We start from the raw sequence: 12,242 nt of genomic DNA on the forward strand, positions 1-12,242 counted from the left end.
TCCCAGGGTCATGTGAAGTGACGGGGGGGGGGGGATAAAAACCAAATACAACCCCACCCCACCCCCGCTGCCAATCCTCAACAGAAATGCTCACAACAGTGGAAACCTCAGACAGGAGGAAGAGCGCCACCGGGCGGGCAGGCAGGTGTCTTGCTCAGCTGTGGCTTAGGGGGCACTTTTTTCAGTGCCATTGTAACTTCAAACAGTCACTGAGTGAACTGTTGTAAGTCGAGGACTACCTGTATTTCATCACTTTTTTCCTTTTTTGTTTTTTTTTGGTCATCAAGTTTTTGACACCTTGCTAGGTGACTGGTGGTACTCGGATGTTGTGGTACAATGGGTTGAAAGGTTGAAAGGCCCTGTTCTAGACCATTTTGACTATTGAGTATTGTTCCAGATACTACTAAGACACTCTGATTGACTTCTGGATGCACCTACTATTCATCAGCAGCCCCTTCTAGAATTACATCTTGAACTGCCCAGCTAAATTGCTGTCTTTCCTAATTCTTAAGGATGAGCTTTCTGGGTAAATTTGGAAAAAACGAAAGAATAAGACCGATTGGAAGAAGCATCAAAATCAGAATTTATTTATTTTTTGCTGATCACCTCTCTAGTTAGGCATAAGGATACAGAAGGTCAGCTGACAAATTTGTGTTGAAGAACCCCGAATCTACCACCACAGCAAGCATGATCAGTTGCCTGCAGAGAAATGGCCTGAGATGGCCAGATTGAATTGGAAGGAGACCAAGGTCAGAAGATACTCCTTACAGCAGGGTTTCTCAATCTGGGCAATTTTAAAATGTGTGGGCTTCAATTCCTAGAATTTCCTGGTCAGCATGCTGTCCTGGGAATTCTGGGAGTTGAAGTCCAGACATTTTAAACTTGCTAAGGTTGAAAAACAATGCCCTACAGTAATGAGAAGGAAGGACTCACTGGAGAAGAGCCTAATGCTGGGAAAGGTTGAGGGCAAGAGAAGAAAGGGACGACAGAGAATGAGGTGGTTGGATGGAGTCACTGAAGCAGTAGGCGTGAGCTTAAAGGGACTCCAGAAGATGGTAGAGGACAGGAAGGCCTGGAGGAACATTGTCCATGGGGACGCGATGGGTTGGACATGACTTCACAACTAACAACAACAGTATTATTTATAACAGTAAAATAGTATTATTATTGTCTTGTAGGCTTCTAGACCCAAGCCCTTAAATTGCAGAATATAGAATTCTGAATTCAAACATAATGAACTATAACTCCTGCCTTTCCATATGTGTAGGGGATGCACGCATAAATGTGTCTCAGTGTAAATCTGTCCATACATGCATCCATTATAATAGCTTCCAAGTCTCCCATTGTTTTAATCCAAGTTACTTGCTCTGGCAATTGAGTTTCTTCTTTCAATTATTAGAAATGATTTTACATGCCATTGCAAATTCCTCAATGATCAAATGTTTCAGCAGAGGAAAAGAAATGATAAAGCTTCTCAGGCCCATGATTTAGGAACACAATCAAAATCCAGATTAAAACCTCTGGAAATACTATTAAAATGTTCAGGAAGAGAGATTTAAAATAAAAAATAGAGGTGGAAGACTGACTTCATTGCAAACTACTGGCGAGTCAGCATGATTTGTATTTAAAATGAAAAAGAAGAAAAATCAATCTGTCAGCACTTTTACTGAGCAATAATTTCCACTCAAGACTGAAATTATTAAAAGACCTTTGCCAGAAATCAAGACAGTATACTTGGATGCTTCCTAGGCCCGGATAAATAACCCAGACTTGGATAAAAGTGGTTTTTCTTTGAGTAACAATCTATTACCGGATCACAACAGGAACATTTAAATTGATTTTAAAAGTTTGACCTACATTGGGTAAAAAGGACTGTCTGATAAGTGGTTTGGGTAATGAAAGAAAAAGTTTGGGAAGCACAGGTGTGCTTTGTCACAAATCTGTTTCTCCTCATGTGTCATTGCTGAGGATGGCTTCATTAAACTTCTCTATAAATAACCAGAGCTACCAGCGTGCCTGGCTGAGGAATTCTGGGAGTTGAAGTCCACAAGTCATAAAAGGGCCAAGTTTGACAACCCCTGTCCTAGACCCTCCTCACGTAGAGACTGCTTTGCTTAACAACCAAGCTGTTGGTCCCAGTGAGGTCGCTCAGTGAGGACTACCTATATCCCCATCACAAGATAATATTGAGAGCCATTTCCCATGCATTTCTATGATGCATGTTTCAAACTTTATTTGCAATTCATAGCAGAGGAGGAAAAATAGCCAAACTGACGTTTGTCAATCCACAGGCCCCCATAAACACTTGCGCAGGCTGGTGGAAGGGACACCGTTATACAGCCAGATAAACGCATACGTGCGTACACTGATTCATTGCAGGGAATGAAATGGGCACTTTCTTAGATGGGGAACTTTAGGACCATCAATCATCCGGTGCAGAAATAAAATAATAAAATAAAATAAATCATCACATGTGAGCAAATCCCAAATGAAAAAAAACCCACCATTCAGACTGTATTGGGACACAATATAAGTCACCTTGGCTCCAATAATTAGGTTTAATTTCAAGCTCTGAAGTCTGCAAAATATTCTGGGGTCTTACATCTTTTTTTTCTTCTTTCGTCTTTTTAATTGGAAATTCAGGGCTCCAGATAAGCAACTTTTCATGCTAGCAAACAGAATCCATCCAGAATAGTGATGAATTCCTAGTTCAAAGCAACCGCTTCGCTACCCCCAGTCCTCAAGGGTTAAAAGTAAGATGGGAACTTCTTCTCAGCGTGGGAACAGTTTTGTGTTCTCTGGATGTTTGCTGCAACCTCTGCTAGTGGTCAGAACAGTCTTAAGGTCTCCACAAAATGTAGACAAACTTTAAAATCCTACAATGCACCATCATTTAACAGAAAGCTCTCCTCTACAAGGTTTTAAGAAGGCATCAATTGAATTATCCTGATTCAAGCTATAAATAGGACCAAATATTTTCCTTCTTGCTTTTCTCTTTTTTTTTTGCTTTGCTTATTTGAAACACATTTTTGGCAGAATAAAAAGGCTTATGGCTTCTTAAGGCCAGAGAACATAGTGAGGTCTAACTTGGTATCCTGTGATAGAAGTAAATATAACCTAACTCTATGGGTGGCTGCTCCGAGGCACAAACTTTAAGGTCGTTGTAGATAACCCACCTGAAAAGGAGAAAGAAGGAAATGCAGTGAACATCATGAAATTAAATTAAATGGATACGGAACACCTACAGCTGGATATGGAACACCTACAGCTGGCCCCACTACCACCATCACCAACATCTTACTTGATTAAGAGCATATGTTGATTTTTCTTATCTGGAGAATTAGGATAATAATAATAATAAGTTGGAAGGGACCTTGGAGGTCATCTAGTCCAACCCCCTGCTCAGGCAGGAAACCCTATACCATTTCAGACAAATGGCTGGCCAGTCTCTTCTTAAAAACTTCCAGTGTTGGAGCATTCACCACTTCTGGAGGCAGGTTGTTCCACTGGTTAATTGTTCTAACAGTCAGGAAGTTTCTCCTTAGTTCTAGGTTGCTTCTCTCCTTGACTAGTTTCCATCCGTTGCTTCTTGTCCTGCTTTCAGGTGCCTTGGAGAATAGCTTGGCTCCCTCTTCTTTGTGGCAGCCCCTGAGATATTGGAACACTGCTATCATGTCACCCCTCACCCTTCTCTTCATTAAACTACACATACCCAATTCCAGCAACCGTTCCCTATATGTTTTAGAACAAGCAGCAGTCTGACTGCTTCCGACATTTAAAAAAATCTGTGTTTGGGTCTTAATCTACTTAATCAAAACCACTGCTAACATGGGAGCCAGCATTCATTCATTCATTCATTCATTCATTCATTCAAGAAATGGAATTTTCTGATATGGTTTCCATAGATGTCTATAGAGATTCTCAGTCATCCAGGTCATGGTTGTCCCAAAAATGCTTTTCCAAAAGGCAGATGGACTGTTCTTTCCTTGAGGAAGAAGAAGTTGCACGTCTCATCTAAGAAGCTTCATCAGCTCAGACTAAATGGTGGAGGATGAAAGGATTGATATTGCTTACAGTCATCTGCTCATTAGCATGCCTTCTGAGAGTCACCGAGGCCACTTAAAGGGGAATTTATAAATCCTTCCATCCTCCAAACGTCTTCAAGAAAAAAACAAGTCCAGCTGCATTTTGAAAAAGCGCTTTGGGTTTCCAAAGAAGTGCCAATCTCAAAACGTCTGTCCAACTTTGGGGCATTGCGTAACATTAGTAACACAATCAGTAATGTCACACTACATTACCTTCCTTCCTTTTTAAGATGACAAACATAATGGCCGCTCATGGTGGATGTTCCCATGTGACTGATGAAGCCAAAGAGTTCATATCCTGCCCAAGAAAATACCAAGAGTATAATGAGCAAAGTCATGATGAAGACGGTCCAGAAATCTTGCCCACATTCCTATAACAATTCCTTAATCAACTAACTCTTTGATATTCTTATTGATGCCCTTTCTTAAAAAAATAATTTCAGGAGTAAAATGGACATTTTTGAAAATTCCAAGCCCACGTGCCTCTATAGATCACTAAGTATTGCACTGTAGCTCCTCAGCATATATAAATTCTGCAAATATATTGTCTGTGTGGTTGTCGTGAATCAAATCTACTTTAATGCTATTTCCTATAAAAGATGACATAGCATAGAAGCCCTCAGCAATATTCAAACTTCCCTGGACTGCCCGCAATATATCTCAGAATATTTTTTTTAATATTTCAGACATTTATGTCCCTTAAAAGTTCCATAATTAGGCGGATCAAGCATTTTTTGGTATTCTCAGGCTATTTTTGATTGTGCTGCTGCACTCACTGTTGCTCAACAAATTTTAACTTCTGCCTAAAAGCTCCATCCTGTGGTTTATTTTTCCTGCAAGAGTTATGATGGTTAAAAAAATAATGATTAAAAAATAAAGGTTAAAAAAGCAGGGAATGCTGCAAACAAATTGAAGCATGAGGAGAAGGTCGTAAAAACCCCTGCCAAAACTCATACATGCATCCTTCAGTAGAGGCCTTTTATGATAGCTATTTTTATATTGTTTCAGACCAGTGGTCCATGTCAGCTTATTTTAACAATTTTTGCTGGCTGAGAAGTATTGAGGAAAAGCTGAGATCATTCAGTGATGCCAAAGACTGAACTAGCATCATCTAAAGGATTGTTTAACACAGCAACAATGGAATTTGACATCAAGAAAATATTTTTTTTTTATTAAAAAGTTTTAACATACAATTTTCCCCTTAAAAATCCCCCTTCCCCCTCCCTTCTCCCTCCCCCCCTACCTCCCCCTACATCAAGAAAATATTTAACAGAAAGCAGAAATCCACCCTGTTCTTTAGTTATTATTATGCATGTAATATGCATACGATAGGTTCACGGGTATGTAACATTGCAATCACTGGCGTATTAAAACAAGTGAGAAGTCCAAAAGCATATTGTCCTAACCTAATCTAAAAAAGGGGACGCGGTGGCTCAGTGGGTTAGGACGCTGAGCCTGTCGATCAGAAGGTCGGCAGTTTGGCGGGTCGAATCCCGAGTGCCACGTAGCAGAGTGAGCGCCTGTTACTCGTCCCAGCTTCTGCCAACCTAGCAGTTCGAAAGCACGTAAAAAACGCAAGTAGAAAAATAGGGACCACTAGGTGGGAAGATAACAGCATTCCGTGCGCCTTTGGTGTCTAGTCATGCCGGCCACATGACCACGGAGACGTCCTCGGACAAGCGCTGGTTCTTCGGCTTTGAAACGGAGATGAGCACCGGCCCCTAGAGTCGGAAATGACTAGCACGCATGTGCGGGGGAACCTTTACCTTTACCTTTAATCTAAAAAAGAAAAAAAATGCCTTTATCTGAGTAAAAAAAAAATTCTGTGCAGGGATCCTGAAACTGCTGTTTTCTTTCCTGCATATTTATTCAGCTTTTATGCAGTCCCAATAGATTATACACAGAGATAACTACTGGTTAAAACTAACCTGTGTTACTTACTTACCTACCTACCTACCTACCTACTTACTTACTTATTTATTTATTTAATGTCTATGCTGCCCATCTGACTGATGCAGTGACTCTGGGCAGCTTACCCACCGCTGCTTGTTTTATAGCTATTCCAACTGATGCATCTGACATGGATAGAGAAACAATTCATAAGTATAACCCACTTATGGATTTGGGAAGGGGAAAATGAATAAGTCAGGCAGATTAACGTATGTAACGTAGCCGGGAGAAACTTACTTCCTGGTCCATCTTTAATCCGGGGTCCTTCCTGATCAGATTCTGCAAGGATGTTAGCATTCACATGGTTTTCTATAGTCATGACCTCAGAAGCTACTTCAGTTTCTTCCTCTGGTTCAGGGTGACTAAAGATCCACTCCAATGCATGCTCCAGGTTGTTATTCTTCCAGACAAAATAGCGTGGAATAATGAAATAATTTAATATTTAATATTTGCATTTGCAATAGACAAAGAGCTATCAATATCTTGTCATCGCTGTGATAGCATTTTCACTTAATGAGCTGCTGTTGATTTCCAAGAATAGACAAATATACATACAGGTAATCCTTGAGTCATCGTGACCAGTGACTTAATGAATGTTCAAGGTTACGACAGACACCCACCCACCCCAAAAAAGGTACTTATTACCTGGATTTTAAGTTCCAATGGCTGCCCCACCCCTGTGGTCATAGGATTGCATTTTGGGGGCTCAGTAAATGGCCCATATTTACAGCTATGTGCAGCCTTCTGTGGCCACGATTATGATTTACAGTATTTGTTGACAGAAACCAGTGTTTACTTTTGGTGTTCAGAAAAGAAAAAAAACAACCCAAGGTAAAGGCCCATTTCAGGCAGTGGGTTCACTTAATGACCATGGCATCTGTTTAACGATCACTGCAAAAAAATCAGGTCAGTCATATGATGACCCACTGGCATGATTTTGACCATAATTTTATGCTTGGTTATGCTCATTAATTCAGGATTACTTGTATACCATTTTATGGAGGGATTGCAACTTGTATAATGGAGGTAAGCGTGGTAGCAGAAAAGACCCTGGTTAGGAAAAACTCTACTATTCTTCTCAGGGGGCTGGACTAGAAGACCTCCAAGGTCCCTTCCAGCTCTATTCTATTCTATTCTATTCTATTCTATTCTATTCTATTCTATTCTATTCTATTCTATTCTATTCTATTCTATTCTATTCTATTCTATTCTATTCTATTCTATTCCATTCCATATTCTATTCTATTCTATTCTATTCTATTCTATTCTATTCTATTCTATTCTATTCTATTCCTTATATAGTAAGTAGCATCTACTGTCATTGCCAGACTGAGGGGTTTTAATTATTTAATTAATGGGGTTTTAGTTAAGTTCAGGGATTAATTTAATCTTAGTTTTAATCGTTTTTAATTGTATGTGATGTATTTTAATTTTTAATTTCCCCTGTAAACCGCCCTGAGTCCTACGGGAATAGGGCGGTATATAAATTTAAATAAATAAATAAAAATAAATAAATAAATTGCCTTCCCATGTCTGATACATCCCAGAAGAGTAGCTGTGCATGCAAGTATATACTTCGATGATTTGCGTTAAAGCAACAAAAAATTTGTAGCATTTTTTAAAGCTAGCATTAGTTGCTTTACCCTTTAGGCTCTCTATTCCACTAACATCTTGTCAATATAAGCTATGAGGATTTCAGTGATTTTTTTATAATTTCAAGCACTGTAAAACAACTAGAACATAAGCGAAACAGAACAAATGAGCACGACTAGACTACAGATGCTGTTGAACTACAACCCCCAGCATGCCCTAGGGCTGTTTAAATCTGGAGGGCTTTATCTAGAGGTGCAATAATACTTGTCTGTCTTACTTAATAACCTGCATTCTCAGTGTGACTCTTAGATAGTCTTGCTATAGCAGTTCCCTAATTCTCAAGGAGAGTCCAGCAAAATATACTGCTTAAACAATACATGTACTCCTCGACCACCATCAAGCTCAACATTTATGTTGCCAAGCAAGACATTTGTTAAGCGAAGTTTGCCCCTTTTTACAAACTTTCTGCCACAGCTGTTAAGTGAACCACTGCAATGGCTAAGTCAGTAACATCGTTGTTAAATGTATTTGGCTTCCCCATTGACTTTGCTTGTCAGACAGTCACAAAAATTAACCATGTGACCCCAGGACACTGAAACCATCATAAAGATGAACCAGTTGCCAAGCATCCAAATTTTGATCAGGTGACCATGGGGATGCTGCAGCGGTCATTAGTGTGAAAAACAATCATAAGTCACTTGATTCAATGTTGTTGTAACTTCGAACACTCACTTGGCAAGTGGTTGTAAATTGAGGACTACCTATACTTTCGTCTGCTCTCTTCCAAGAGGGCCATCATCAATTTAATGATGATTAAATAAATCTAACTCGTACTCTTCCTTTAACGAATTTACCGCTTCTTGATTAAAGGGTTTTTTTTAATTAGTTTATAATATAAAAGAGCCTTGGTGGAGCAGTGGGCTAATGCCTCCTTAAGTAACACCAGCTGCCTGCAATTAGTGCAGGTTCGAGTCCCACCAGGCTCAAGGCTGACTCGGCCTTCCATCCTTCCGAGGTAGGTAAAATGAGGACCCAGATTGTTGGGGGCAATAAGCTGACTTTGTAATAATGCCGCTTGGGGGGGGGCAAAAGCCCTAATAAGCAGGCATATACATAGAATGAAGGCTATTGCTAAGCACATTGATTTGTGCTTCTTAGATTGTAAGCCACCCTGAGTCTTCGGAGAAGGGCGGGATATAAATGGGATTTAAAAAAAATACAAAACCAAAAAAGAAAATAGTAGGAAAAATAGGCGTGAGAAAAGAAATGAGAAAAGTGTAGGGAAAAGGGGGAAAAGGGAAAAAAAGGGCATTGACTTCCAAATCCTAAGTAGAAACAAAAGTGTGTGTTTGTGTGTGTGTGTATTTGTTTGTTTTCTGAGGTTTTCGCGGGTGTTTGTATGTAGATCTTTGGTCATTCGGGTTTTTTCCCACGTAGAATTGGAGGTATCAGAGCAACATTTCGACGAAATCTCATCCGTCATCCTCAGGCTGGTGACTTCAGCTTCGTTCTTCTGGGAGAAGGAAGCTGAGGTCACCAGCCTGAGGATGACGGATGAGATTTCATCGAAATGTTTTTGGGCTACCAATAAATCCCAAATAATTTTCAAGAAAACTCACTGCTGCCCGTAGTGCCTGAAGAGCTACATTCCGCTGAAATCCCATAGAGGAAATTATGGCTACCATCTCTTCTGGAGGCTGATTATCCAACCCAGGAAGACCTCCTGATCCTCCCGTTCGGGGAAAGGCCGTTCCCCCATAGCCAGGGATGGGTAAAGGCTCTGCAAAATCTGGAATAAAATGGAAGGCATTCTTTAATTCATCTCTGTGGGGGTTTTCAGTCATCCAGGTCATGGTTGTCCCAAAGATGCTTTTTCAATAGACAACTGGACTTTCTTTGTTTTTCCTTGAAGACATTTTGCTTCTCATCCAAGAAGCTTCTTCGGTTCTGAACTGAAGAAACTGAAGAAGCTTCTTGGAAATTGAAGAAACTGAAGATGCAGAACATCTTCAAGGAAAAACAAAGAAAGTTCAGTTGCCTCTTGAAAAACCACCTTTGGGATATTCATTCATTCATTCGTTCGTTTGTTTGTATGTACGTATATATCCGTGGCCTTTCCCATTCATAGTTGCTACTCTTTTCAGGAAGGTTTGTGTCAAGATCTTTGGCCTAATCTACTGGATGGTTTTTCTAAAGGACCTTTGTTTGTAACAGTGCAAAACAGGAGACTCTTTCCGGCTTGGTGGACCACGGGGGGCGGGGGGGGGCCCACAGAGGGAATGGTTTTGTGAAAGCAATGGGCACATGCACAGCTCCATTTACATAAGCAGTGGGTGCGCATGCACGCTGCTCACACAAACCTCCTGCACAAGCACATTCGCCCACCACACGCACAAATGGAGCCGTGCGCACTTACTCATGGCTCTGAAAGGGCCACAGCCTGGTACCAGGCCGTGACCCAGGGGTTGGGGACTCCTGTTGTAAAGGAATCAAGTTTTGTTTCTAACTTAGTAGAAATGCACTTCTTCCCGAGAAGCACAAATATATTTGTTTACAATTGCACAAAATAAAGTAAAAAATCCAAATAGCAGACCTGGTTGTCCCAAAAATACTTCATAGAATTAGACTCGAGTAGAGTAGAGTAGAGTAGAGTAGAGTAGAGTAGAGTAGAGTAGAGTAGAGTAGAGTAGAGTAGAGTAGAGTAGAGTAGGAATAGAGTAGAGTAGAGTAGAATATAGAATAGAATCAATACAGTCTTTGAAGATTTTCACGTAGCATGCAAGAATGGAGGACTTATTTTGGAAAGAAGTGTTACATGTAAATAAAATTATTGTTCTTAACAATAAAATAACCTGTAGTAAAATATATAGCAATTGCTCAACCTGTACTTTCATGATGTATCCTCAGGATATTTTTACAAATAGAAGATATGTGCAGTTTTGGCACTAGAATACAACAGAATAACAGAGTTGGAAGGGACCTTGGAGGTCTTCTAGTCGAACCCCCTGCAATAAGACTTTCTTGGGGGTTTTTTCTTTGGAAATGTTTTACTTCTCATCCAAGAAACTTCTTCAGTTCTGATACTTTTAAAGAAAAACCAAGAAAGTCCAGTTGCCTTTTGGAGAAAGCACCTTTGGGACAACCATGACCTGGATGATTGAGAATCTCCACAGACACCAGACCTGGTTCTTCCATGTGTGCAATGATCCAGTTGAAAGCCACCTCGGCACCCATGTTGCCAGTGTAGTACACGGCCTTTCGGCATGCTTCCAATGGAAACCCCATCTCTGCTAGCTGCATCACGGAGGATTCATCAAAATCTGGGGCTGAGAGAGAGGACATGCCAGGTGAAAAATGGAACTCATCCTTTCCCAGTCAATCATCCTGGCTGCTTTTATCACCCAAGACACAAAGACTGCAATTGGCATCAAACTGTGACTCTGCAAAACATTGCAATTGATTTCTTAGTACAAATGTTGTAGCCTTCGCTTGCCGCTGTTTAAAAAAAAATCACAACCACTGGAGACAGCATCCAATGGAGGTGCAAATTAGAACACAGAAATTGCTCAGAGTGTTCTCCATTCCTTTCCATCTCTTGTACAAAGAACAGCAGGCTGGGTTCAGATCTTCAGTTTTTGCAACGATCAGTATAGGAACCGAACACCAAAAGGAAGAGCTCTGCAAATTTTTGCAACAGTCTTTGTGCTGTTTGAAGAATAGCAACGTCAGCACTGAGTGCTGATCTAAATCACGCCTCAAAGCAAAAGTGACAAAAGTTATTAGGCTCTACAAACATCAGCTGAAGCCTTGGCTGTTCTCCATGCAAAACAGTTCCCAAAGCTAAGCTACCCCAGGTTTTTTTTTTAATTCTGCATTTTAAAGGTCACACATATTGATGGAGCTCCTGAACTGAAACCATCAGCCAGTGCAAGCATAAATGATAAAATGAAGCAACGCTCTCAGGCTTCAGCTGGTTTAAGTAACGGTTGGATCACAAATACAATTAATCATCTAGGGGAGTCTGCAGTTATGCACAAAGACAAAATTATGCTGCAGTATCAGAGAATTTCGATCTCTGTTCTGTTCACACTTTTAAAGTTTCTAGTTCTCATTAATGTAAAGCTAGATGTGGATGCCTGAACCAAAATTGATATTATTCCTCCTCTCTGTCCCCATTTCTCTCTTTCATGCTGCGGTGACTATTGATTCAGAAGATCTTGCTTTCTACTGATCTGCAAGCATCTCTGATAATATTCTTTTGGTAAAGAGTGAAGCAAAAAAAAAGTTTAAATAATGCTAATTTTCTGGTAGACTTTCTGAACAGCAAAGAAAAATGACAACTGTGGATCTTCAACTTTTGCCAAATTCCTCTGTTGTGAAATCAGGAAATGTCCCAGACTTGCTTTTAATACAGGTAGTCCTTGACCTATGATGATATCTGAGCCCAGAATTTTGACCAGAAGCTAACAAAAAATGGTGAAAATTGTAGTCACGTGACTGTGGGATGTTTGCAATCACATAACTGTGTGTGTACGCCTGCGCACGCACGTGTGTATACATACATATGCATGGCCATTGTAAGTTCAAAACTGGGTCCTGAATAGCTTTTGAAAA

The 12,242-nt window shown here is 40.3% G+C and overlaps 1 protein-coding gene across 5 annotated transcripts in view; it reads right to left on the reverse strand.

Annotated features, from left to right (window-relative positions):
* Positions 1 to 909: 909 nt before the first annotated feature.
* USP13 (ubiquitin specific peptidase 13) overlaps positions 910 to 12,242 on the reverse strand; it is a 99,320-nt gene continuing 87,987 nt past the window's right edge. For 3 of the 5 annotated variants that reach the window (XM_081328778.1, XM_081328775.1, XM_081328774.1), the window contains 5 exons: positions 10,811 to 10,954; positions 9,248 to 9,417; positions 6,273 to 6,435; positions 4,299 to 4,383; positions 910 to 3,176 (listed from right to left, as the gene is read on the reverse strand). In XM_081328778.1, the coding sequence (XP_081184904.1) occupies positions 3,083 to 3,176; positions 4,299 to 4,383; positions 6,273 to 6,435; positions 9,248 to 9,417; positions 10,811 to 10,954 (656 nt within the window). In that variant the 3' untranslated portion in view covers positions 910 to 3,082. The remainder of the gene's footprint in view (positions 3,177 to 4,298; positions 4,384 to 6,272; positions 6,436 to 9,247; positions 9,418 to 10,810; positions 10,955 to 12,242) is intronic. The other 2 variants (XM_081328777.1, XM_081328776.1) reach the window with 1 other exon arrangement.

Source organism: Vipera berus (genome assembly GCF_964194415.1).
Source record: "Vipera berus genome assembly, chromosome: 5".
NCBI classification, from domain to species: Eukaryota; Metazoa; Chordata; class Lepidosauria; order Squamata; family Viperidae; genus Vipera; species Vipera berus.